The following is a 23,392-nucleotide window of genomic DNA, read 5'->3' on the forward strand; positions in this document are numbered from 1 at the left end:
TACAATAAGTCAAAAAATCAGCCGGGCGTGGTAGCACATGCCTGTAATTCCGGCTACTTGTAAGGCTGAGGCGGCAGGATTGCCGGAGCCCAACAGGTCGAGACTGCGGTGGCCGGCAGCGGCCACTGCACTTCAGTCTGGGCGACAGTGAAACTCCAACTCAAAAGAAAAAAAAAAATTTGCCTAGTTCCTTCCTGCCCTACTTCATTCCCCGGTGAAAAATAAATAGCTCTGTAGCTTTGTCTTTGGCTCAGAGATGATCCCTGTGCTGTCTGTGCTGTATTTGTAGTTTACCTGAGTCGTTCATACAACATAACATTTTAAACTCTACTTTGTTGTTTTCGTCTTTTTAAATTCTAAACTTTCTAGCTGGGCGTGGTAGTGCACGCCTGTAGTTCCATCTACTTGGAAGACAGGCTGAAGGATCATCTGAGCCCAGTAGGTCGAGGCTGCGGTGGCCATGATCGTGCCACTGTACTCCAGCCTGGGCGACAGAATGAAACTCCAACTCAATAAAATAAAATAAAATAAAAATTCTAAGCCGGGCTCGGTGGCTCAGCCTGTAATCCCAGCACTTTGAGAGGCTCAGGTGAGTGGATTACCTGAGCCTGTGGGTTCGAGACCCGCCTGGGCAACTTGGTAAGACCTCATCTCTACAATAAAATCAAAAATCAGCCTGGCGTGGTATCGCGCGCCTGTAGTTCCAGCTACTTGGAAGGCTGAGGAGGAAGGCTCGCCGGAGCCCAGCAGGTCGAGGCTGCAGTGGCCAGGAGCAGCCACTGCACTCCAGTCTGGGCGACAGAGTGAGACTCCAACTCAAAAAAAAAAAAAAAAAAGTATCAAAACATATATTTATGCTGCTTATAAACTAATTGTAACATTAGCTCAATCCTAGCATTTTTAATACTTAGAGCCTGATGAACACAGAAAAATTGTTCAACCATGTATTTGTCAAGCTTTATACATTTTTTTGTATGACTGGGTAGACAATAAGACTTAGGAGGATTGAAATATATTAAATCAGCATAAAATTCTGTGGTGAGAGAAAAATGGATATATAAATTCAAGCAGAAAAAGAGACAATCTAAAATTACCAACTAAAAGAAGAACTTGGTGGAATGCGTTCGTTAATGGATAATGGTGAGTGTAAACCAAAAATAAAAATTTAAGACTCTAGTCAACTGAACGGACCCCTTCTATATCAAGGGAACCCTGAAAAACTAAATCCCAGGTCATGATGGAAAAGGAGCTTGGACATGTCTCATTATACTTTGCCCCTTGTGAAGTTTTAGGCACAACTGACCAGTATTAACATTAAAATGGAGATCATAAGACTGACAAAACAGACTATGTGGCAATAAGATACCAAATTCCAGCCAGGCGCAGTGGCTCACGCTGCAATTGCAGCACTTCAGGAGGTCAAGGTAGTAGGATCGCTTGAGTCCAGGAGTTTAAGACCAGCCTGGGTAACATAGTGAGACCTTGTCTCTACAAAAATAAAAAATAAAAAAGTTAGCTGGGTTTGGTGGCATACACTTGTAGACCCAGCTACTCGAGAGGCTGAGGCAGAAGGATCACTTGAGCCCAGGAAGTCAAGGCTGCCTTGAGCTGTGATCATTCCAAAGCACATTATTAGCCTGGGTGACAGAGTGAGATCCATACTCAAACCACCCACCCCCCAAAAATCAAACCTAACTCTAGTATGGCATCATATGAGAGATAGTAGGCACTAAAGGAATAAAAATATTTTACCCCAAAATAATGTTTGACATATTTTGAAGTAACTTCAAAAAGCGATTTCTTAAGGAAAGTTACATCTGCATAGACTCACCTTCCCTAGGAGGGGTCACATTGTAGGACACTTACCACCTATTGTCTCTGCAGCCCCTACCTAGAGGCTTCATCTATATTGAACCTTGGCTTCCTCAATCCCCCACCCTTATTTTAACTCATTTATTTTACTGATTTCAAATTCCTTAGACAGATCTTAACTCTTTCTACCAATTGCCAGTCAGAAAACCATTGAATCTACCTATTGCCCTCCCCCTTCAGGAGGTCCTACCTTTCCAGGCCCAACCAATGCAAACTTCCTATGTATTAATTTATGGGGTTTTGCCTGTAACTTCTGTCTCCTTAAAATGTATATAACCAAGCTAAAATTCAGCCACCTCAGGCACATGTTCCTCAGGTCTTGGTCACTCATATTTGGCTCAGAATAAACATCTTTAAATGTTTCATAGGGTTTGACTTTTTCATCAACATGGGTAACAAATTGCAATGGTTTCAAGATTTTTTTTTTTTTTTTGAGTTGGAGTCTCACTCTGTCACCCAGACTGGAGTGCAGTGGCCACTCCTCGCCACTGCAGCCTCGACCTGCTGGGCTCCAGCTATCCTTCCACCTCAGCCTTCCAATTAGCCAGAACTACATGGGTGCGCTACCATGCCTGGCTAGTTTTTTTATTTATTGTGGAGATGAGGTCTTGCCAAGTTGCCCAGGTGGGTCTCGAACCTGCGGCCTCAGGCAATTCACACACCTCGGCCTCCCAAAGCACAGGATTACAGGCTGAGCCACCGAGCCTGGCCTCAAGATTTCAATAGACATATGTAAAGGAGTAACTTAGTATTTTTAAATGTCAATATGTATCCCAAAATATCAGTTTAGAAAGATCCAGAGGAGTTTTCTAATGATGGAAGTTGCTTCTTTACTCTTTTTTGGCATCTTCTTAATTAAGAAGATGTTAAACTCTTCAGATAATCAGGCTGTCTTCTTCAAGAATGTGCTCAGCCCACCACTGAGGGGCATCTGGCCCTCTTCCCTCAGCACAGAGTTTGTTTAAGGAACCCCATGATGAGAGAAATCCACTTTGGAAAATGTGGATGTCTGGGTTTGAGAACCAAGCTCTTTAGAGGGTCTCTCTATTGTGTGAAGGTAGTGTAGACCCCAAAAAGTAGTCGTCCCTCTCATCCACCCCTCACGCAAAAAATTTTGTGAATTGTGGAGAAAGAGGCATTCATGGTGTGGTTTTTGGAGTCTTCATTCCCAGAAGCTGTGGATGGCCCGATGCCTGGGACGGGACTCCCAGGAGGCCAGAGCAGGCATGCAGCCTGGTCTCAAGCCTGTTCCTCCAGCCCTAGAATACCAGCCACTAGGGTCTCAAATCAAGGTGTGAGCTACATCCCTCAGAAGGCATACATCAACATCTCTCCTCCTCATACTGGGACTAGAATCAAATCATTCGCGATGGAACTGTGAAAATAAGTCATTCAGAAAACAAGCTGTTGGAACTTCAAAATATTTTGAGGCTTAAAGAAATGTGATTATGGGACATGAGTCTCTGATAATAGATTAGCCTTCTTCCTTACCTACATTGTTTTGTAAAATGTTGTGAAGGGCTAAAAAACCTCCTCACTGTTGGATCTTCATTATAGTTTAACTTTTCTCTTACCTTTCTCCCACAATGACTTTACGACGATCACATTGTCTAAAATGGAATGTTAAATACATTCTTAAGTTGGAAAGGAGATGGAAACAAGTTATATGGAAAAGAAAAACTAATTAAAATTGTGGTAAATCACAAACTAGACTTGTATAGAAAATGTCTTGATCCTACTAAATTTGTTTTCTGCCTATGTAAGCAAAAACTTAACTTTTAACTTGGGAGCACTGACCTCATTTCTCTGGAGTCTATGTTTCTTGGGTGGCCATTACTAGCCTTGAGATCAAATAATCCCTATACTTAATTATATTTTCTGAATCTTGTTATTTAAGGTTGACAGCACCTAAAAGAGAGCTTGAGGCCATTGGTTCTAGTTGGTTCAGCTGTTTACCTTCCAATGTCCTCAGCTGCAGAAATGGAATAATGGAACTTACCACTCAGGACTCAGGTGAAATTTGAATACGATACACTTTTAAGCTAAAAGTGGGGGAGGGAGGAACCTGTTCATTCCATCACAGTGACAAGCAGACTGTGCCAAGTACTTACACACAAAGACTGGGTGGTACAGGGGCACAGGTAATCAGTCTGCACCACACAGTCTGGGTTTGAGACAGGGAGAACATTGGCATACTTCCTTGATGAAGAGACATAACATGTAAAGATTTTAGCAGCCGGCACCTCACATGCTCTGACAAATGTAGCTGCTAGTTCATTATGCGCTCATAAGAACCCTAGGGGTAGAGGTGCTATTATCTCTGGTTTATAACATGAAGGAACTGTGTAAAGGTGAGCACCTTGACCTAAACCACACATCACAAGAACAAAGCCAGAGGTCCAACTCAGGCCTCTCTCCACGGCCAGCCTAAGTTTTTATTCTTCCTCCAGGGTCCCTGTTTACACCCTAGGGCTTATCCTGGGTGTCAAATCCAACTTGACCATAATTATAAAGGGACATGCAGAGCCTACTATGCTAGGCACCATGTTAAGTACTTTATACAAATTAATCCACTCATGACTTACAACCATCCTATGAGTATGGACTATAATTATCCCATATAGTGGATAGGAAAACTGAGGCCAGTGAGACTGTATAACTCATCCAAGGCACACAGCAAGCCAGTGGTAGAGCTAAGATTGTTCTCCATACGGTGTGGTCCAGAGTCCCTACTCTCCACCCCAACACTCCACTGCCATGTTCACACAGGACTGTTCAGCTCCATGGATAGTGAGGGCCTGTGCTCACTCTATCAAGGCATCCTGGAGAGGGAAGGTGGGGGCCAGGGCGGTCCCTATGGCTCTTCACCTGGCCCCTTGGCCTACTATGCCTACTTGGCTTTGTCAAGAGGATCACAAACCTATGGGACCTTACAAACACAACCCCACCACACCTCATAACAGAGCTATAATGTTAGCAAGGTACTCCCAACCTCAGAACTCACTCCTCTGCCCTGTTGCATTTCAAGATATTTTAAAAGGCCCATCAGAATTGCCTGTGACACCAAGATGTCATGGGGAATAAGCAGCTCTCTCCTTCAAGATCCCACCACAGACACTGGTGGCATGAAGGGAGGTGGCCTGGTCTCTGGAACCTTCTGCCCTCATGCCTCCCCTGGGCCATTGCTCCCATCTTAACCTCTAAGAGAAGAGAAGAAATGAGGCGCCTTGCTTTAGGTAACACAGAAAACTGCTTTGAGATCCCAGACATGCTCAGGTAATTGGCAACCATAACTGAGAAAGAGTCAGTGCCCAGGAGAAAGGAGGCTGAGGTAGAGGGGAAGGCTAGGGATGGGACAAATCCTGAAAATGGTTCTCATCCACATGTGAAGAATATTTACATGGAAGGGTGTGACAGACAAAAACAGAATGGAATTCCATGGGGAAGGCATTACTCAGGGCTTAGCCATTAAAAAAAAAACAACACAAGATTTTTATTCATCTAGATGGACGGTTTCCTTTAAAGAGTGTTTTCTCCCCTTGTTTGTTGAGCAAGTAATATGTATATGAATAAGTAAAGGAGAAACATGACAACTCAAAAAAAAAAGAATCTTTTAATAAAAATTATTCATAAAAATCCTAATAAATTTCAAAGAGCAAGATATTTCTTATTACATTTATAAAAGAACATTTGGTCCTTTTACAAAAAGCTCCCTTTTAACTTAAATACATTTCTTATTTACAGATTAAACATAAAATATCATCTATAGTTGCAAAGCATATTGCACATTACAGAGAGAAGCATTCATGTATTTCAGTAAGTTTTCCCAGAGTTTCCAACTTTAGATTTCTTGTAAAAACAGATTTACTTTTTTGCGCATAATAAATAAAAACGAGCTTGTTTTGCTATTCAAAACTAAAACAAAATAACCATTAAAAATATTACTCCTCTGCCTCTCAGAAAGAGGGAAGGGGGTAGTGAATCAGGGAGTTCCACAGGTACTTGCCATTTTCACCAGATTCACATCCCAATTCAAGCAGGAGCATAACCCTGAGCACTGGGAAGCCTGGGCCACATGGCATGGCCTGGCCTGCCCACCTTCTCACTTTCACAGAGGTCCCTGCCCTGCAGGGAAGAGGCACTGGAGTAAGAGCTGGAGGAGCTGGCTGTCTGAGAATGAAACAGGAAAGCTTGGGGTTTTCTTCTGAAGTCCCTGCTCAACCTGTGGCTGAGACAATTATTCAGCTCTACCTTTTAACCAGCACTACATTTCAACAAAAGATTTCTGGCCTTGTCAGAAGACAAAACAAAACTGTCAAAAGAGAAAGGTCTCTGGAGCCCTCCAGAAAGAAAGGAATGTCTGATGTTGAGTCTACAAGATCCAAAGTAAGGAATTACAGTTGGCCATCATTCAGTAAATTGAGCTAAGAAACAGTTAAGAGAGATGTTTTCCTTTGGTGAGAGAGAAGGGGGAGAGGGAATCAAGGCCCTCAGATTGCACAACTGCATTCATTAAACCAGGACTACAGAACCCCCTCCAATAGTCATCTGCATGGACACCACCTTGATGCATTTTCCAGATACATAGAAAACTATATTAAGTGTAGTATGCACAGTGCACAATCCAGGACAAGAAAAGCATAGGTCGTCATCAGAACCTGGGGATTCATTCAGTTACAAGAAGCAGGCTCCAGCAGAAGAGCTAGGGGAAAAAAAACAGAACAAAAGGTCTGAAAACAGAAGCTGTTTTTTCACAAAGGCCAATGCAATTGGAGAGCTAGCAAACCCTTCCTTTGTCACCTGCTCTTCCAGAATGGATTCCTCAATCCCATCACCTAAAGTAGCTAGACCAGCCTTGGAATGATCTGAAACTTTGTTATGGGAAAATTAACTCCATCAAGCCCAGCCATGAGACAGCTCTCAACAACAATTCTACAGAATCATTTTCATTATGTTGACCAAAGCTGACACCAGACACAAGTTAAACAAGGGAATATGAAGATGGTCCAGGCTCACTGCAAAGGCTGAAGTCCATTCAATCTGAAGACAAAACACCAAGCAAGGGAATTTCTCTGGCATTCCCCCTCCTTATCCCTCCCCTACTAAATATTTTAGAATGCAGAATAGAAGAAATAACAGAAGCCCTGCAGGATGTATCACAGTTGTTGACATACTGGTTTTCAAAAAGGACACAACTGAGCTTTGAGGTTGGCTCAAAGTACTTTTTTTTCATAACTGGTACTAGACAGCATTCTGGCATCTAGCCCCACAAATCACTGACTACATAGCATCAAACATTAGGCTGTGTAGTCTAGAAGCTCAATAACCAGGAATCATACGCAGCAACTCAATCTCAGTCTCACCAGTTGGTATTAATTAACCCCTAGACCCAAAAGTCAGGAAAGTCTGTGACTTAATATAAAAGCCCAAAGCCCCTGAGGTATATCTGTAGCACTCAAGGAGTGATGGTGCTGCCAGCAAAGTTCCCTACTCCAAGAGCATGCAGGGAGGAAACGCCCACACTGACTTGAGAGTGACAGGCAAAGCACCCAGCTGGGGAGAGAACACTGGAGTACTCACATACCACTGCTGCTAAAGAGGCCAGAGAGAGGGGGGTGCCATAAAAGAAATGAAGGCATGAAGAACTCACTTTCTTCCCTGATATGCCCATTCTCCCAAATGGGTCACTAACAGTCCCACCTCTATCTGCCTGGAGAAAAAGTACAGGTACACTCACATGTGTATCTGCATGTGGACTTGATGCTTTTAGTGAGTCAATGAAAACATTGAAGATATACATAGTATTCTCAAATAGTTTTCTATTCAGTAGATGAGACACTGTTGATAAACAGAATAATGCTTCTGAAATGAAAACAAGGTAAAAAAGAGGTATTCAATTTTTTCTACTTTAAGACAATTTGCATAGTAAATGTTTGAAAGAGATAACAAACTTGTTATTGAAAATCCCTTTTCAAAAATCTCAAAGAACTGAATCATATATCCGTTTTAAAAACAGTAACACTTAAATTTTTAAGGAGAAATAAAATGTCTCCCTTTTGACTATAAATGCAATGTAACCTTAGATGGTGCTTGCTTCTAACTTTAAAAAGACTGAAATGAAATCATTTAAAACATGCAGTGACAGGTAAGAAACGTGATGTGTGAGCTGGAGGTGTTCAAGAGATTTCCTGCGCTCTCTACTGGTTTGCATTTCAGTCCATGATGCTGCATGAAAGCCAGGCTGGGGGTCAAGTCCAGCTCTGCAGTGTATGAACGGTTGTGTGAATAGTGCACTTTCAAAGAGAAACACTTCTGTTCTGGCTAAGGAAATAAAAACAAAAAAAAATAAAGTTGTTTCAGCACAACTTCCTCCTTCTATAAGCTTACTTAAAACAAACAGGTTGCAAGGCAAGGACTAGCCAAGCAATTTCCAGATTCTTCCTAACACCCACCCCATCTCCTTTTCACCATGGTCCCACCAGGTGACAACAGAAACCACTAGTAGTAGCTGCAACATCCACTGGCCCAAACCAAAACCCTTAACATAAGGCACTAATCTAAAGCCTATATGTCACAGAGAGATAGATCAAGAATGCTAGAAAGTCATCTGCTCATTTCTTTCTCCCTGACTTAGCTAACTGGCACTAGACACAGGAAACAAAAACAAAACTCTAACCAAAAACAGCCAGAATGGAGAATCCTTGGTTAGAAAATATGAGAAAGATGGAAGCTCAGACAAACTTAGGTATTTTTCTCTCCCTAAAAGGCACCTGGTTCTGGAACTATGGGAAACTATCCTCAGGTAAGTGCATGTTCAAAACAAATGCAAACTGCCATCCTAATAGTTAAGCTATTATATCAGACATAATAACTTAAGAGACTGTTAAGAATTCCGGCAAAACCATTATTCTTAAGCAAATAATATATAACACTGTGAAGATACCAGGGGGGTTAATGAAGAACTAGATGATGTTCTCCCCCATGTGATCTGAAATCAGCTGGGCAGCTTGGGGAGCCCAATTACCCAATAAGAGAATGGATGACTTCAAAGTAGGAAGACCAAGTGAACCTCAAGTCCTCTGCACAGAAATTTCATTCTCAACCCTCCAACAAAGAAGGAGCTAGCCAGGCATGGTGGCTCATGCCGGTAATCTCAACTACTCGAGAGGCTGAGATGGAAGGATCGCTGGAATCCAGGAGGTCAAGACCAGTCTGGGTGACACAGCGAGACCCCATCTCAAAACAAAACAAATACAAAATAATCATATTAATAAAAATTACGTTAAAATAATAATACTGCAATAAAGCAGGTGCCAGCAAAAAGAAGGGACTTAGGCTCTAGAGTATGAAGTTGTGAACACCAACCCCAAAATGCCCCATCTATTGTGCTTAATAACATCAGCATGACATAAGAAGCCAATTTCCACGTGCCTTCTTATTTAAAATTATATTCTTAATAAAAACAGGGCATTTTATTGAGCAGAAGAGAAATACTGAAGTGTGCAAGAATTAACCAGACGTGGGTGAGGAGCCAGATAGAATTTCTACACCATCATGGACGGTCAGATTTCCATCCACTTCCACCTCTGACTGGACTTTGGCATGGTCCGGGTTCAGTGGGTTCAGTATGGTTTGAGATGAGGCCACAAAAAGGAGAGCAGATCAAATCAAGCCAACCATTTGGTCAATCTGTCGCATGTAGATGCTCTTTAAGGGCAGGGAGTATCTCCTCTCATCAGGAACACGATTGCACTAAAAAGACAAAAAGGAGGCAAAATGTGAGCTTTGAATCATAATTAATTTTTATTAATTATAATTATTTTGTATTTGTTTTGTTTTGAGACGGGGTCTCGCTATGTCACCCCAAAGTGTACAAATGTGGTTAAACAATGTAACTCAGGATTTCTCAGTCTGCCAACTCTGACACTTGGGGGTAGGCAACTCTGCTGTGGGGCTGCCCTATACATTGCAGGATGGTGAGTGGCAGGCCTGGCCTCTCCCACTAGGTGCTAGAGGCAACTCCTGCCCCTCTTGTGCAATCAGAAAGGTCTCCAGGCACTGCCAATGTCCCTTCAGGAGCAAAATCACCCCAGCTGAGGACCACGGATATAATTTGACATTCTCACTTTATAGCTCCAGGAGGATAACAGACACCCACAGCAAGTGCTTAGTGGCCAGGACTAAAAGCAACATCCCTTGGGTCCTTCATACACCTAGAATTTCAGAAAACACTTCATCTGCCAGGTGCGGTGGCTCACACTTGTAATCCCAGTACTTTGGGAGGCCGAGGCAAGAGAATTATCTGAGCCAGGGGTTGGGCAACTTGGTAAGATCTTGTCTCTACAATAAATCAAAAAACTAGCCGGGCATGGTGGTACATGCCTGTAGTTACAGCTACTTGTAAGGCTGAGGCAGAAGAATCACCTGAACCTAGTGGGCCAAGGTTACAGTGGCTGTGAACATCCACTGCATTCCAGCATGGGCAACAGAGTGAGATTCCAGCTCAAAAACAAAATAAAACAAAGCAAACAAATGAAAAACAAAACCAAGCAAAAAAAAACAAAAATGCTTCAACTATGTGAAAAGACCATATTTTTCTTCTCAATCAAAACTAGATCCTACATGTTTAAGATTTTTTTGTTTTTAATTAAAGGCTCTTTTTTTATATATAGATATTGAGAATCAACCAAAAATGCTATCCCTGGAAATAGTTGTCCACATACATTCAATACACTCCACAAAGAAATACTTTCCCTATGCTCTGTACTCAAACTCACTATGCCCTGTTCCTCATCCACAGCAAGATCGAGACTGGAAGATCCTTTCTTGGTCCCAGCTCCACTATCCCACCTCTGCTTTTGTAGGTGCTGTGCCTTCTGCCTGAACATTCCTCCTGGGAAGCTCCTCCTCATCCTACAAGTAGCCTCCTCAGGGACTCCCTCTCATTGATTTCTCTGGCAGATGATTCTCCCTCTCTGTGTTTCAACAGCACCATTGACAAACACAGGTCTCCTCAGTGGGCCATGAGTTTATCCAGAACTTGGGCTCCCTGAGATAAGCCTTCAGCCCCAGTGCTGCCTTGATGGGATCAGATCTATCAGTGAGTGTGGCAGGTCAGAGATGTCTCCTTCCTAAAAGAGATAACAGTGCCTGGTCCAAATCCTGGCTGCACCACACAGCTTTACCATGAGACCAGAACCTCTCTTTGTTTCCCATTTTCATCTGTAAAATGGCAACATTAAAAGCACCCACGCGTCAGGGTGGTTGTGAGAATAAGTTAACGTACATGTACACTTAGAACAGTGCTGACATACAGCAAGTGTTCTGTAAGTGTGAGTTATTATTAACTCTTCTCCCTCTCAGTCTCCTTCCCTTTCTTCTTTTCCCTTCCCTTTCTTTTCTTTTTTTTGGCCATTTAATCAATACTCCATGACCTGATGGGAATAGCAGGGAGTGATTATCTATGTCCCTGGCCTGGGTTATCAGTTCGGTACACAGACTAATGTGAAGACCTTCACCAGGGCACCATGGAAAAGCACAGTATACAATGAAAGGGCCTCCCCAACCAAGGCAGACGGTTATGGGTAGGTGGCAAAATTCTGGACCACTGAGACCTTGTGGGATAACAAGATTTGAGACTTCAGCTGATCCAGGGTCCATATCTCCCTCTCCTTACTTCCAAACCAATTTGATTAAAATCATACACCTGTGACTTCCACTAGAAACACAAGGACTTCTATTTCCAAATCTTTCCTGCTGCTTCTCAAGATAATCTAGGCATGCTGAGTGAAGCCCTGCTTTAAATGAAAGTAGATACTTGAAGCAGTTTGAAGAGCACCTCCATAATGACTGTGAATGCTTTTTCCCTCTCCTGCTGGTTGTGATTCTGAACCTCTTCCATCTGCTCCCGTTTCCATCCCTGATCCTCCACTGTCCACCTGCTCTGGCCCATGGGAGGGCAGTTTGATAACTTGTATCAACAGGCTCCCTTGCTCTCTATTTCTGGTGGGGGCAGCCAAAAAGAAGCTCAAGCAGGAGATCAGGGGACACAGGGAAGGGTCACGTGCTGACTCTGCTGGCTTCCTTCCAGCAAGGTGACCAGAGTAAGATCCAAGCAGTGAGTCCTACGAGGTGGCTGCTGCTGTCCACAGGTCTCTCCCCTACCCTGTGACCACTCTACACCAGCCCTGCAGCCCGGAGTGACAATGTTGCCACTGCTCCTGTGCTTTCCCTACATCCTGACAGCATCCAGGTAAATGGTCTCGTTAGGAAACTTTTTGAATGACTCAATCTGAGTACGCCATAAATTTTCTTTCAGGGATTCCAAACAACAAAGAAATTAGTCTTTTCTCTTCCTCTAACTGCAACCATCCCTAGAAAATGCAACTCACATTGGAGCTGGAGTTGATGACTTTTAACTCATGAGATTTAGGCCTGTGCACAGGCTTTCCCTCTTGGTCCTGCCCTCCCTCTTCAGAGAAGAAGTCTTTCCAGGGTGATTCCCGAAGATGTTTGTCCACAGATACAATGTGTCCCTCTGTTGTAAACATGTATCTGTTTCCAGATTTGTGTACTGGATTCTCCTCATCAAAAAGCTAGAGGAAAGGGGGGGAAAAGATTACAAACGGTAATTGTAGCAAATTTGGCACTAACTCATAGCAGTATCTCAGCTACTCAGGGACAAGAATTTGCTTAAGCCTCATGCTTTTCAGTGACAAGTGGGCAAAAAGGCATTACTTGACAACTGTGGTGACCAGCCTGGATTGCAAAACAGAACCACTTTTTAAATTTAAACTTAAATGCCTGGCCCTGTTCCCACCTTGTACACACCCCACATAGACCTGAGACTGAAATTCCAAGGCAAAGACTCATGTACAAGACTATAAAACCCCACTAGATGATCTCATATGCTTTCCTAAGAGTTCTTGTACTGGAATTCTAGAACTACCCCCCACTTTACACATTCCTAAACCCTAAATTGTAAATGCTGATGGGGAGGGTGCACAGATTCTATTCATCACCATGTCCCCAAGGCCTAGCGTAGAGCCTAACACATCCGCCAATGTTCAGCTCATTTCTTGAGTCAGACCATGGGTTGGGCTCTAAGGATGCACAGTTCTTCCCCTCAACAGTGCAAGAGGCATAGAACTGAAAGAAGGTGTGGCAGGCACATTCAGAAAGAACACCTAACCCAATATGGGACAAGTTAGTGCGGGAGAAGGCAGATCCTCAGTTCATGCTGAATGAATGACTACCTAAAAACAGAAATTTTTAAAGGTGGAAGAAACCTTATTGGTCACCTAAACTATCTCACAGATGGGAAAAAAATGAGGCTCAGTGCAGTCTGTCGATGTTTACACAGTACCAGAAGAATGGGGTAGATCTCAGGTTTTCGTCTCCCAGACTCTGGGTTCTATCCCCTAACATTCTCTCTGGGGTCTCCTTTCTTTACTCCAGAACTCGCCCTGTAACATCCTTCTGACACCAGCGACTGCTGCATGGAGACACGTGGCCAGGCTCTGACAAGCCTCTTCAGCTGAGCTGAGTCACCTCTGCTGTGAGCGAGAACTGCTGCAAAACACGGAGTTGACAGCAGGACAGCTGTCTTCCCTCTGGCCAGATGACATGGGCTGCTGGAGGACACACCTGATCTGTGGTCTTCTGTGAAAAGTGACACCAGATACAGATGAGTAATGTCTTAAAGGATTAGACCAGTAGCTCCAAAACTGGCTAGTGCAGAAGCATTGGAGACATTTGCCAAAACTGTAGATTCCTGAGTCCACTTGTTCTGAAGATTCTGACTCAGTACAACTATAATTCTACTAAGGTTCCCGGGGTGATACTGGCTCACTTAGCCCCAGGCCTGGAACTACTGAACTGCTTAATATAACTTATCATAGTTGAATCTCAGTCCAAATTCTCAGTCACTATGCAGTTTCCTAACAAAATCCTGTCCCTCTGTGCCTCCAGAAGTGTCCTTTCATATGCAGCCATACTGAGAAAAGTGGTAGAGGGCAAGAGAGTGCCTATATGTACACTGCAGAACAGTGAGGCAAAAAGCACTGGACAGGGAGTCGGGACTACAGTTCAGCCCTTGGCTCTGCCACAGTCACCCTAAGATCCTGATCAAATCACCTGACCTCTATGTAGGCTGTAGTTCCCGTGAGGGGAAGAATGAACATTAACTAGGTGATCTCAAAGGTCCCTCCAATTCAAGAATTCCCTCCCCATACATAAACAAGCATGTGCCCCAGGACTTGTGTACAGACAGAGACATAACATGGCTGTGGGTCTTGGCCAAGATCACAGAAAGCAAGACAAGTAAGAAAGAGCTGTAAATACTGCTCTCTCCCTCACAGCAGCCTTTTCCAATCAACCAGCACTTTGCACCGTTTGTAATCATAAGTCTATTTCTTTGTTTACTGGACAAATGACTCCTCCATGAGGTTGGAAGCCATGAGGGAAGACAGCAATATCCTTGTGTTCTGACAGTGCCTATATCCCTGGAATGCACAATGTCCAGCATGTGGTTTTGCCCCATAATATCTGTCAGATAGAAGATTGCACAAATGCTTGCTCGAAGCAGTACTACCTCTTCTCAGGTTAATCTTGCAACACACATACCAAGTACAAGTATTTACAGGTCTCGCTAAGAAAGAAGCTCTCCATCCGGTCCTCTGTGGATTTGTCGATGACATGATGCAGCGTGGCATACCCACACCTACAAAACAATCATCCAGTCAGTCCTGCCTCTCTTCCTGTATACCCAGTGATTCATTTAAGAAATAGACATATTTTATTTATTTATTTATTTAGAGTCAGAGTCTCACTCTGCCACCCAGACTGGAGTGCAGTGGCACACTCACAGTCACCACAGCTTCAACCTGCTGGGCTCTGGTGATCCTTCCACCTCTGCATTCCAAGTAGCTGGAACCACAGGCATGTGCCACCATACCCAGCTAGTTTGTTTTGTTTTTCCTCCAAGAGTGAGCAATTATTTTGTGTTTTTTTTAAATATTAATTGCAGAGATAAGGTCTCACCAAGTTGTCCAGGCTGGTCTCAAACCCCCGGGCTCAAGAAATCCTCTTGGCTCCCCCCCCCACCCCGCCCCGGCCAAGTGCTGGGATTGCAGGCAAGAGCCATCACACCCAGCCTAGATATATTTCTTATCAGAATAATCAACCAGATCATCCAACATCATATGCAAAACAATCTATGTTTATGCTGAAGGGCTCAACATTTTTATAGACTGGGTTGTTTGCAATTTATCTTAAAGTCTTCTGGCTGCTAAATCATAAGCAAGTTGCAGGCAGGTGTGGGGAAGCAGTGAAGATGTTGACCAAAAGCATAGCATGGTGCCAAGAACAAATTTAGATGAAAAAATGTAGAACTGATTTAAATTTTTAGTTCCCAAACTTGTAGAACTTACTATCTGGATACCCTAAAATAGTATTTTGCAAGAAAATACTTAATAGTGGGGAGAAAAAACAAAACAGGTCATAAAATTGAAATACAGGCTTTTTTTTAATGTATGCATATATACAAGCATCATATATATGTATGAAAGACTATAAGTATATATACTTAAAAACTGACTATGGTTATCTCTGTATGTAGAGATAATATGGTTATCTCTGTATGTAGAGATAATATTCTATCTCTTTATATTTTCTATACTTCCTAGATGTTTTAATGCATGTATTATTTGTATAACTAGGGGAATTCGATTACTTAAAAAAAAAAACACACACACACACATAATCTGCTGGAACCCAACAGAGAAAAAGGGGGACAAAAAAATTAATTCCTACTATGATGGAGATATCCTAGTACACCAAAAGGTGAACAATTTCTCTACAAAATTAGCAATGATCAGTCTAAAAATTAAAATGCAAACTATGATAATATTTCCCCAGAACAATTCAAAATAAACCAAAAGTGGCTGACAGAAAAAGGAACAAACTTAGAAAACTGACTTGACTTTTGTGTACTTTTCCAAACTCTGCAGAATATCCATTCCTACATGGAGGTAGAAGGGATTCTTGGTTGCCTAGAGAAAACATGAGAGAATGTGATCCAGTGAGGGCATGGGAGACATGTCATCAACAAGCATCACAGTGACTGCAGGGATTCCCCAAGGAGATGAGTCCACCAGTCAAAGTTCTGAAGAAACAGGGCCCAATTCACTTTATCTTGCAGGGTCATGAAGTGTAAGATATTCTGTCAGTTCATGTCAAACAAACCTATGATCTGCTTAACTTTAACCAGGGTTAAGACAGTCTGTTCCAGGGTAGAACAATACTCTGCTTTGGTTCTCCTGATTCCCATCATGGTCAGAAATAAAACAATGTCCATCTTGACAATACCAATCTGAGAACAAATCCAACCTCTATCTTGCCCCAGAACTCTCTAGAAACTTAAGACGCAGGCACAGGAAACAGGACCTTGTCCCTATTCCCATTACAGCACTGTAAGGAAAGGTTACTGGTAACATCAAGACTTGTGAAAGTATCTAAAGGACGGCCCACCCCACACACCCTCCCCTCTAGCCACCCTAGGAAACCAGAGTTTCCTTGGGTCGCTTACTCTTCTGCCACACACTCTAGGATGATTTTGTTAGGGCAAAAAAAATTCTCTGGGAAGGCAAGACTTGTACCCAACAAACAGGTTCCAAGTTGGAGATCACCTTTAACTCATGCCTACTGCCAGTTTACAGTAGCAAAAGTAAACAACAACAAGGTTAGCTGTCTCTGGATTAAAAGTGCACAGGGTGTGGCTTCAGAGGATAAAGCTGTACAGCACAAGATTCCTCTGGATCCTAAGAAAATAGTCAATGCAAGGAGGAAGCTGAAAATGGGAAAGAGGCAGTGACAGAAACAAGAACGAATAAACTCACAGACAATAGGACTATACTTAAGAGGAAAAATCAGACAGCAGTCGATATGCCACTCTCAAGAGTGTGTCCAGCCTCACCCTGCACTGGGTTCAGAGAGGCCAAATGTGCAGATATCATCTCTTCCCTCTTTTGAGAGGTTACCTAAAACTCATGAGGTCTCTCTTTAGGCATAAGGACTATGACCAGACTAGTAGAATTTCCCCTTTTCTCCTAGAAGTAAATGGCAAGGATTCAGTATAAAAATTATTGAATAAATGCAAACCACAGTACTAAACCTACTACCAAGGCTTGCAAAACCAGGTTCCCCTTGCTAGGGCTTGCTGCTGTCAGAGTCTGTGACAGGTCTATGAACTGCACTGAAGGCCAGCTTCCTGGAAAGTCAACAAGCTGCTGCTGCTCTACTTGTGAGTGGATGAGGACTCTCAGTGTGTATATATGTATGGCACGCACAGAAGTATAAATATCTGGCTTTCACTGTCGGGGAGAAGACATTTCACAGTTAAAGTGGCATTCCCTCTGGCACCAAAGTAATTTCACAAAAGATGAACGCTATATGTTTTTGACATTAAACAAAAATAGGCATTCAGATAAATCTCAAAGGACTTCCTTTACAATCAAGAAAAAGAATTTTCTTTGTGTCTGAATAATTGTTACACAGACCAAGGTTCTACAGTACACTGATGCAGAATTGCATCCCAGAAAAGGGTTATTTGGTCAAATAAATTTGGAACACACCTGAGCACAAAACCTTCTTCTTTAATATTTAAAGATGAGAGATATAAATCCCATAGTAAAAACACAATTCAGCTTTGCAAAATATAAGGGTAAAAACATATTTGACTGCAGGTGCCTTTTCTGTGCTATGAAGCCACAATGACCCTGAATGCTAACAAGACTACAGACAGGTGTTAACTATCAGTGTCACCATGAAACAACACAACTCTACATCAGTCAGCAAATGCTCATTAAGAACCAATTGCTACAGGTCTTCCTAGGGTCTAAATTCAAACTGTTGTTTACTAAATTCTAGTACCTGGTAGAGGAGATATGTGGACTCCACTAACTCTGGTCTCAGTGGGTAGAAGAGAACATCAGGAGCCTGCAGCTGCCAGTTATACCTCTCAGGGAGGGCACCATATCGCTTCCATATAGCGTAGTAAAAGGCATGGAGGCAGATGGCATCTTCCACATCTCCTATCAGCACCTGAGGAGAGGACACAAGCATCAGGCCGAGAGCACCTCCCAAAGTGGCAAGACGTGACACAAAGGCCCTGGGCTCTCCTCTACCCCCAGTTCTAATCTTACCTACAAGCATGGTTGAAGATAAAACCAACAAAAGTGACACCCAAACAAAAAGATGCTCCCCGACTGGCCATCAATGCCAAATAGATATGAGCTGAATAGGAAACGAGGTCAAATGTACTAACGAACAAAGAATAAAAAACTGAGAGATGGATTATCCAAAATTCACATATAGTTGCTTTTCAAGTATGGTTTTATACTTATGTAGTATGGCTCTGATCAATATTCCAGGAAATAATTTCACAGACAGAATAATCAAGACATGTGCTACTAACTACCAAAGCCAAAGGGGACAGAAAATGCTCTGGTAATCCCCTCATCCCATCCCACCCCCAAAAAAGAACGGGAGAAGGGCAAAGGCCCTTTCCAATGATTGCTTATTTTTAGCAAATCTGATGGCCAAATACCTGCAGCCCAGGGAAGAAGGCCTGCAGAGAGTCGATCCAGGTGTTCATCAGCTGCCCACTGAACATGTTCACATTGACGTAGAGTGGGGGGTCTCCTTCACCTTCATTGCAGGCTTCCCGCCTACAAACCCAAGCAGCACATTCAGAGATGGGGGGAAAGCTCACCAACAGACCTGCTTTGTTCTCCACAGCCCCTGCTACTTTCATTTAAAACAAAAATCAACATTACCTTTTTCTCCTAACTCATTCCTTAAACTTCCAGAGACAAACTGCCTCTGACTATACTAGACACTAGCAGAAGATAACATTTACCACAAAATAAAAGTTCTCAACTCAGCCATTATCAGAATTTCACTGTATTTTGCAGAAATCTTGGCATGTAACAGAATTTAGTACATAATGTGGACCTACATTGAACTGGACCTGAACAAGGAAGCATGGCACCTCCTTTATCTTCTCTAGTGAAGTGCTGTGGCATGGACCTGGAGCAATGCATCAGAGCAAGATCCTTGGGGGTTAGTTTGGTGTTTTGAAAAGCAAAAATGACTCAGTTCCAGTCAAAAGGCTTCTTTCTTAAACACAGCACTCACATGAGTGGTTCCTACAATAGCTAATATAGAAATGGGTCCAAGAAAATCCAACCAAGCAGCAAGTTCAGTATCTATGTCTTGCACTGGCCACTTAATACATAAATGCATACAAAGAAAGACCGAGGAAGAGAGAGTGACACCAAGGTAGAAGCCACGAATAGCAGATTCGAATGGCCCTCTCTCTCTCCTGCCATCCTGAATACAAGAACCAAGAAATTGTAAATAATGTTGTTTTAAACAAATGCAGAGGGAAAAGAAACTGTCTTTCCTTTCAAGTATAAAGATCAAGCCTAACAATTCTGTGGATTGGTAAAAGAACCAAAATAACTCAACTGCCCTGCATTGCAGTTGTATCTACAATTAAAATCACAGTCAAACTCTGGGAACGTGTGTAAGCCCTTGTCTCCAAGATGGCCACTAACCCCTACTTCTAGTAGTCACACCCATGCATAGTCCCCTCCCACAGTCTCAGGTTGGTCTGGGTGACCAATGGTACAGCAGAAATATTGGCATATCACTCCCGGATTAGGTCACGAAAGCACTGTGGCTTCCATTTTGGTCCCTCTCTCTCTGTTTCAGATCACTCACTCTTAGGAAAGCCAACTGCCATGTGCTGCCCCCAGTGGCAAAGAACTGAGACCTCCAGGCAACAACCATTGAGGAGCTGAAGGCTGCCAACCACCACATGAGTGAGCATGGAAGGGGATCCTACTGTCCTATTTGAACCTTGGTATGGCTACAGTCCTGGCCAACAGCTTGACAACAACTTCACAAGAGATCCTAAGCCAAAACTGCTTCTGGATGCCTGTCCCTCAGAAACTGCATGATGTGATGTTTGTTGCTCTAAGTCACTAGGTTTTAGGATACTATGCTATGCAGCAACAGACAGCTAATACAGCTCTTCACCCCCAGTGACTCAAAAACAGCTAGGAGGCAGTGAGGTGAGGGCAGAGATGAACTGATCCTGTGAGTTTATGTTAAAAGAATGTATGGACATTTCATTTCAGAATGCATTCTATTTGCTTTACAAGGCAACAGAAGACACTAAGGAGACATACCCTCTTCTTAAGTAGTTCTGAATACTCTGGTATGCCGCATTAAACATTTCTAGGTCTTCTTTTTCTCCAAAGAGAATGTAAGATTTCAAGAGGTATTCGTAGAAGGAGTCCAGCCCAGCACCCAAGCCACTCTGCTTTCCAACCCAATGGCCCGTCTGAATGTTCACAACATTGCCTGCAAAAACAAACAAGGCACTTCAGATCCCAACTATCTTGAGTGATGTGAGGAGGCAGGAAGGAGGGGACAGGCCTCCTACTTCAACCCCACTGTTCCTCAGTGCCTTCACCCTCGGCAGACAAGAGAAGGAATGAATGCTTAGCCTTAACATTTTTATCGGTCCTGGTAGTAACTTGGACAGTCCAGAGACCTTTCTGAATATGCAGTGTTTAACCACTGACTCAGAAACAGGGATAAACATTTAATGCAAAATAAAAATAGAAGCCGGACATGGTGGCTCATGCCTATAATCCTAGCACTTTGGGAAGATGAGGCAGGAGGATTGCTTGAACCCAGGAGTTTGAGCCCAGCCGGGGCAATATAATGAGATCTTGTCTCTAAAAAAAACTTAAAGATTAGCTGGTCATGGTGGTGCACACTTGTAATCCCAGCTATTCAGAAGGCCGAGGCAGAAGGATTACCTGAGCCCAAAGGGTCAAGGCTATGGTGAGCAGGAATTGTGCCACTGCACTCCAACCTGGGTGACAGAGGGACACCCTACTCAAAAATAAAATGAAATAATTAAAGATAAACAAATTAATAAAAATAAAAAACAGGTCTGTCATTTGGCTTTTCCAGATTGATAATGTATTTCAAAACCCCAAAAAGCATTCACAGCCTTTAATCCGGTACTGTCATTCCTAGGAATTTATCCTAAAAAAAAATTATTTTAAGTGTTTTTAAAAAGAAAAGGCATTATGCTATTCACCAGAGAATCATTTGTACAATGCAAAAAGACAAAATAGAAAGAAAGAAAGAAAGACTCTAAGTGTCTAACATAAGAAAAAGAGTTAATGGACAATTATAAAGTAACAACTTGGAAACACTTGAATGGCCTGCCAAATATAAGGCAGACTACAAATACAAGAAGGGACCCCCCAAAAAGGAACTTATTTATTAAAAATTGTGTACTGGCCGGGATCCATGGCCCAGCCTGTAATCCTGCACTCTGGAAGGCCAAGGTGAGTGGATTGCCTGCGCCCGCAGGTTCAAGACCTGCCTGGGCAACTTGGTGAGACCTCATCTCTACAATAAATCAAAATTTAGCTGGGTGTGGTAGCGCACGCCTGTAGTTCCAGCTACTTGGAAGGCTGAGGCGGAAGGATCGCTGGATCCCAGCAGGTCGAGGCTGCAGTGGCTGGGAGCGGCCACTGCACTCCAGTCTGAGTGACAGAGTGAGACTCCAACTCAAAAAAAAAAATTGTGTATTTATTCTTACAATTTTAAATTTCAGTCACCTTCAAAGTATTCTGTTTGATGCAATATACCTATCAAGACACTTTTTCTCCTGCTCAAAACAGTTTTTGGACTCATCCTTTTTGATGCCTTTTGGTCCGTCTGCCATTTTTTGTTTCACCTCTTCGACACCAGCAAAGTTTCCCTTTGAGGACTTTTTTCATCCAGGGAAACAAAAAAGGTCACTTGGGGTAAGATCAGGTGAATAGGGAGGATGGAGCATGGGGATCATTACATTTTTGATCAAAAATTAGTGAACACTCAGTGCAGTGTGGGTAGGTGTGCTCTTAAATAACTCATCATGAAATGGGCAAACACATTGAAAGAATCTCCAAAATAAATTCACTGAAGTCAAACAGTCTCTCACAACAACGTTAGCTGGTATCCTGATGCCAATGGGCTCCTAGAACACTTGCCTAGCGGAGGAAGACTGTACTACAAGGAGCCCACCCTCCAAAAGATAATTCTGGGTTGTTTTTTTTTTAGTCTCCCCTTCAATTTGTTTATATTATAACTGAAAACATATAAAAGTTGCACACGCTAGGCTGAAAGGGCCTATGGAAAGCTAAAAAGTTGGCAATTTAGAGTGACATTGGTCAACATATGGTGACAGACCGACAATTTGAGTGACTTCTTTACTCCTATTGCTATTATTAAATACAAACCAGCATATACATTTTTAGAACTTAAAACAGTTACATGAGGTAAAATCCATTTTAAACTAACATCTTGAGTTAGCAAGATACTGATAATTATTGAAGAAGAATGCTAAGTACATAGGGATTATTATTCATTATGCTTTCTCTCTACTATTATACATTTAAAAGTTTCCACAATAATTTTTAAATAACAACTTGACCAAACATTCTCAAGGCAAAACAAAACAAAAAACCCACCTAATACAAATTTAATCTGGGCTTTCAATCGACTACCACATGCCTAGATTTTGTTTACGGAGAAAGCTACTCCACCAATAGCTCTAAATTCCTATATTTAGGACCTTATATTGCAACAATAAAATCTGCCTCCGAGGCAGTTCCTTTTATAGCATTTCCATTAACAATAATTTCAAGTGGAATATGCCAAGGGATCCAAATCAGAAGGGAGCCCTCAAACAGCAAAAGCTTTATTATTTTTCATCAAACATTATAGCTTCACTCTGTGCAAAAGGTCGCATAAAGAAATTGGACACGGCAGACACTGAGGGCCATTCTCTCTTGAGTTGTCAGCTTTACAAGGAGTAGAGAGAAGGGAGAGCCCCAGAGAAGATGGAGGAAAGAGGACCGAGTAACATGCAGAACCAATGGCAAGAGAAGGAGTTATCACACCTAACAATCCTGTGTCATTGCTCCGGAGGTTCCAAAGGGCTTTCACTGCTCGTCTGGCCACCCACTCAAACGTGGAATCCCCCAGCAGTCGGCTGAGAATTCCAAATTCCACCAGGAGGGAGCCAGCTCCTGCCGTGCACGTCTCATTATTGCTGTCAGGAGGAACTCCTGTCTTTAAATTCACCTAGGGGTGGGAAGAGACAAAGACTTCATGGCAAAACTCAAGGAACCCACAGGGCTGAAAGGCTAGGTCACAGATTCTACACTCAGCTAATGAGCCGAGCTTGCTGCAGGATAGTCAGCCCACTGCCTCCCACAATACATCTGAAATGAATATGGGACTATAGTTACAAGATACAAATAAGACAATAAGAACATCAGAGACTTGTCAATAAAAAACAAGTCTTAGCCAGGCTCAGTGGCTCAGCCTGTAATCCCGCGCCTTTGGGAGGCTGAGGTGAGTGGATTGCCTGAGCCCGTGGGTT

The 23,392-nt window shown here is 42.7% G+C and overlaps 1 protein-coding gene across 1 annotated transcript in view; it reads right to left on the reverse strand.

Moving 5' to 3' along the window:
- Nucleotides 1-9,317: 9,317 nt before the first annotated feature.
- EDEM1 (ER degradation enhancing alpha-mannosidase like protein 1) overlaps nt 9,318-23,392 on the reverse strand; it is a 28,659-nt gene continuing 14,584 nt past the window's right edge. The window contains exons 5-12 of the mRNA XM_008069526.1: nt 22,908-23,091; nt 20,127-20,301; nt 18,479-18,599; nt 17,803-17,973; nt 15,850-15,923; nt 14,497-14,593; nt 12,264-12,467; nt 9,318-9,624 (exon numbers count right to left, since the gene is read on the reverse strand). Of these exons, the coding sequence (XP_008067717.1) occupies nt 9,535-9,624; nt 12,264-12,467; nt 14,497-14,593; nt 15,850-15,923; nt 17,803-17,973; nt 18,479-18,599; nt 20,127-20,301; nt 22,908-23,091 (1,116 nt within the window). The 3' untranslated portion in view covers nt 9,318-9,534. The remainder of the gene's footprint in view (nt 9,625-12,263; nt 12,468-14,496; nt 14,594-15,849; nt 15,924-17,802; nt 17,974-18,478; nt 18,600-20,126; nt 20,302-22,907; nt 23,092-23,392) is intronic.

Source organism: Carlito syrichta, unplaced genomic scaffold, assembly GCF_000164805.1.
Source record: "Carlito syrichta isolate Samal-C Ts95f unplaced genomic scaffold, Tarsius_syrichta-2.0.1 Scaffold312086, whole genome shotgun sequence".
Classification (NCBI taxonomy): domain Eukaryota; kingdom Metazoa; phylum Chordata; class Mammalia; order Primates; family Tarsiidae; genus Carlito; species Carlito syrichta.